At 39.4% G+C, this 3,597-nt stretch overlaps 1 protein-coding gene across 1 annotated transcript; it reads left to right on the top strand.

The window, feature by feature from the left end:
* Positions 1-238: 238 nt before the first annotated feature.
* Positions 239-2,428, top strand: LOC138342165 (uncharacterized). The gene is made up of 5 exons (XM_069294370.1): positions 239-487; positions 571-780; positions 1,259-1,498; positions 1,599-1,709; positions 2,267-2,428. The coding sequence occupies exons 1-5, from the start codon at positions 239-241 to the stop codon at positions 2,426-2,428; spliced, it is 972 nt and encodes a 323-aa protein (XP_069150471.1).
* Positions 2,429-3,597: the final 1,169 nt, after the last annotated feature.

Raw genomic sequence — 3,597 nt, 5'->3', positions numbered from 1 at the left:
CATTTGGTCTCATGAATGCACCTGCTACATTTATGGATCTTATGAACAAGGTCTTCCGTGAATACCTTGACTCTTTCGTCATAGTATTCATTGATGACATTCTCATATACTCTAAGACCAAGGAAGAACATGAAAAACATTTGAGACTTACCTTGCAGGTACTTAGACAACATCAGTTTTACGCCAAATTCAGCTAGTGTGAATCTGGATTAGATTAGCGACCTTACTAGGTCATGTTATGTCCGACAATGGTGTAGAGGTAAATCCTAGAGAGACAGAAGATGTTAAGAACTGGATAAAACCTCTTACTCCCACAGATATTCGTAGATTCTTGGGATTGGTTGGTTATTATCGCAGATTCATGGAGGGTTTTTCTTCCATTGCCGCCTCACTGACAGCTTTGACTAAGAAGAAAGCCAAGTTGGAAAGGAAGAAGGCTTGTGATAAAAGTTTTCAGGAGCTCAAGGATAGACTCACTTCAGCCCTGGTGCTTACTTTCCCTAAGTATGGTGAGAATTACACTGTGTAATATGATGCATCTAGGGTTAGTTTGGTTGTGTTCTTATGCAGGGTGGTAGGGTGATTGATTATGTGTCCAAACAGCTCAAGGTCCATGAAAATAATTATCCCACTCATTTACCTGGAGTTGGCACTTATGGTATTTGCACAAAAATTGTAGATGCACTACTTGTATGGAGTGCATATGGATGTGTTCACAGAACACAAAAGTCTCCAGTACGTGTTCACACAGAGGGACTTGAATCTATGTCAGTGGAGATGGTTGGAGATATTGTAGGACTATAACATCAATCTCCACTACCATCCAGGTAAGGCTAATATTGTAGTTGATGCTTTGAGTAGGATGAGCATGGGAAGTACAACCCACATTGAGGATGAAAGCAAGGAGTTGGTGAAAGATATACATAGACTGGGTGTGCGGTTAGTTTACTCTACTTGTGGGGGTGTTTCAGTTCATCTTAGTTCTTAAACATCCTTAGTAGTTAAAGTCAAGGAGGGTCAACATCTTGATCCTATGTTGATTCAGCTGAAGGACTCAGCGTTGGTTAAGATGAATGAGTCTTTTGCTTTGGGAGATGACAACATACTTAGGTACCACGACAGGCTGTGTTTACCATATGTGGATGATTTGCGGACCAGGATCATTGCACAGGCCCATGGTTCCAGATATTCCATACATCCAGGTTCAATTTATATGTATCATGATCTTAAGAAAATCTTTTGGTGGGATGGCATGTAGAAGAACATTGTAGAATATGTGGCAAAATATCCTAATTGTAAACATGTTAAGGCAGAATATCTTAATCCTAGAGGTTTTACTCAGATGATCGAGGTTCTGAAGTGGAAGTGGGAGTCCATTAATATGGTATTCGTGGTTGGTCTTTCGAAGACTAGGAGACAACATGACTCCAGATGGGTTATTGTGGAAAAGATGACTATGTCTGCCAACTTTATCCCTGAAGTCTACTTACAGAGTCGAGTATTATGTGAGACTCTACATTGATAAGATTGTGAGATGGAATGCGATTCCTTTGTCTATCATTTCACATAAAGGAGCTCAATTCACTTCACATTTTTAGAGATCCTTAAAGAAGAGCTTAGGCACGCAGGTGAAGCTTAGTACTGCCTTTCATCCTCTGACTGATGGGCAGGCAGAGCGCACCATTCACACATTGGAGGACATGTTGAGGGTGTGTCTGATTGACTTCAGGGGTAGTTGGGATAACTATCTGCCTTTGATAGAGTTCTTGTATAATAAAAACTATCACTCAAGCATTGGGATGGTACCATTTGAGGCGTTGTGTGGTAGAAGGTGTAGGTCTCTAGTTAGGTAGTTAGAGATTGGAGAGTCATTCATTTTGGGTCTAGATATCATTCATGGGGCCTTAGAGAAGGTTATAGTGATTAGGGACAAGTTGGCTACTGCTTACAGTCGGCAGTAGTCATATGCAGACAACAAAAAATGACCCTTAAAGTTTGGTGTTGGTGTCCAGGTCTATTTGAATATATCACCTATGAAGGGGGTGATGAGGTTTGGCAGGATGGGAAGTTAAGTCCAAGGTATGTTGGGCCATACGAGATCCTACAACGTGTGGGTGAGGTGGCCTATGAGTTTGGGCTGCCTGCGGAGCTAGCTTCTGTTCATCCAATCTTTCATGTCTCTATGTTAAAGAAGTGCCTAGGTGGTCCATCATTGATTTTACTTGTTTAAAGTTTGGGGTTTGATGAAAATTTGTCCTATGTGAAGGTACCTGTTGAGATTTTAGACAGACAGGTCAAGAATCTGAGGAATAAGGAGATTGCCACAGTGAAGGTATTGTGGAGGAATCACCTTGTTGAGGGTGCAATGTGGGAGGCCGAGGCCGAGGCCGATATGATATCCCGCTACACTGATCTATTCAGCTCTTGAGGTTAGACTTCCTACTGTTAAGTCTAAGTTTCCTCATCTCTCCATTCTTTGTTGCTATTGCTTATTTGTGAATAGTATTTGCATTATGATTTGACTGGCATTACGCTAGAAAGTTAGTAGTGTCATTCGGGGAAGAATGTTCCTGAGGAGGATATAATATAACAACCCTAAAATGGCTATGCTAAATATGCTTAATGTGTCTAAAATGCCTACGATTAGACCGTGTTCACACGGATTGATGCGCGTTGATAAAGACTTCTGAACCCTTGCGACAGCCAAGCCAACTAACTTGGGGATTTATTTGATCTAGGAAAGTTTTGTTCCATCCAAGTAGAGCTCCGAATATGATGATTTACCTAAATGAGTCTTTACCGGATTCAAAAAAAGGAAATCTTAAGTTTGAAGGGTCTAGGGGTAAAATGGTCTTTTTCCTAGCTAAGGGTAGTATCATAATTACCCTAAATTTGTAATTAATAATTAAATAATAAGTTTGAGGGGCAATTTTGGGTGAGAGGTCCAACAAAAGGCTTTTTGAGTGAAGTCTTGTTCCACTCGGGTTCGAACCTAGGTGAAAGTAATGATCAAAATTGTTTTTATGTAAATTCGTAATTAATTGAATTAATTAATATTTATTTGATGATTTAAAATAAAATTGAAATCAGATTTTTTTAAATATTATTTGAAAGAGTCCTAGTTGACTAAGTCTAAACTACTTCACCTCTTTTAACTCTCTTTCACGTTTAACTCTATCTCTATCTCTCACGTCAGTATCTCTCTTCTCTTTCACGTTATCACTGCCGAAAACACAAGATATGATCACCAACTAAAAATTCTTCACACTTGAAAAACTTTTACGTTAAAAACTTATTCAAAACATAACCAAAAAAGTTAGGCAAAGAGAGGAGTTTTTCCGTCGAGTTAGTGTTGAAACTTTTGGACTTTGAAGAAATTTTGGAGAAGGTTTAGGCAGAAAGTTCAAGGTTTGAACATCAAAAAGGTATGGGGTCTCATCTCTCTTGGTCCCTTTCCCAAGAGACCCCGTAAGGTTTCAAATTATTTAGTCCGAAAACTATGGTTGTTACCCGGCATGTCCCTGTAACTAGCTCCCAATAATTTGTAGGTTGGGTATGATTGCTGATAGATTTAGGTGTATGTTGTTTTTTTGTGAT

This window comes from Solanum lycopersicum, chromosome 1, assembly GCF_036512215.1.
Source record: "Solanum lycopersicum chromosome 1, SLM_r2.1".
In the NCBI taxonomy this organism is placed as follows: Eukaryota; Viridiplantae; Streptophyta; class Magnoliopsida; order Solanales; family Solanaceae; genus Solanum; species Solanum lycopersicum.
The sequence above is the reverse complement of the archived record's forward strand: the minus strand, read 5'-3'. Positions and strand labels throughout refer to the sequence as shown.

Excerpts from the sequence above, each read along its gene's own strand:
- LOC138342165 (XM_069294370.1), top strand. The coding sequence starts at position 239 with ATGTCCGACAATGGTGTAGAGGTAAATCCTAGAGAGACAGAAGATGTT. Across the intron at positions 781-1,258 it reads AATCTATGTCAGTGGAGATG|AAGAACATTGTAGAATATGT; the intron begins GTTGGAGATATT and ends GATGGCATGTAG. Across the intron at positions 1,499-1,598 it reads AAGTCTACTTACAGAGTCGA|AGATCCTTAAAGAAGAGCTT; the intron begins GTATTATGTGAG and ends TCACATTTTTAG.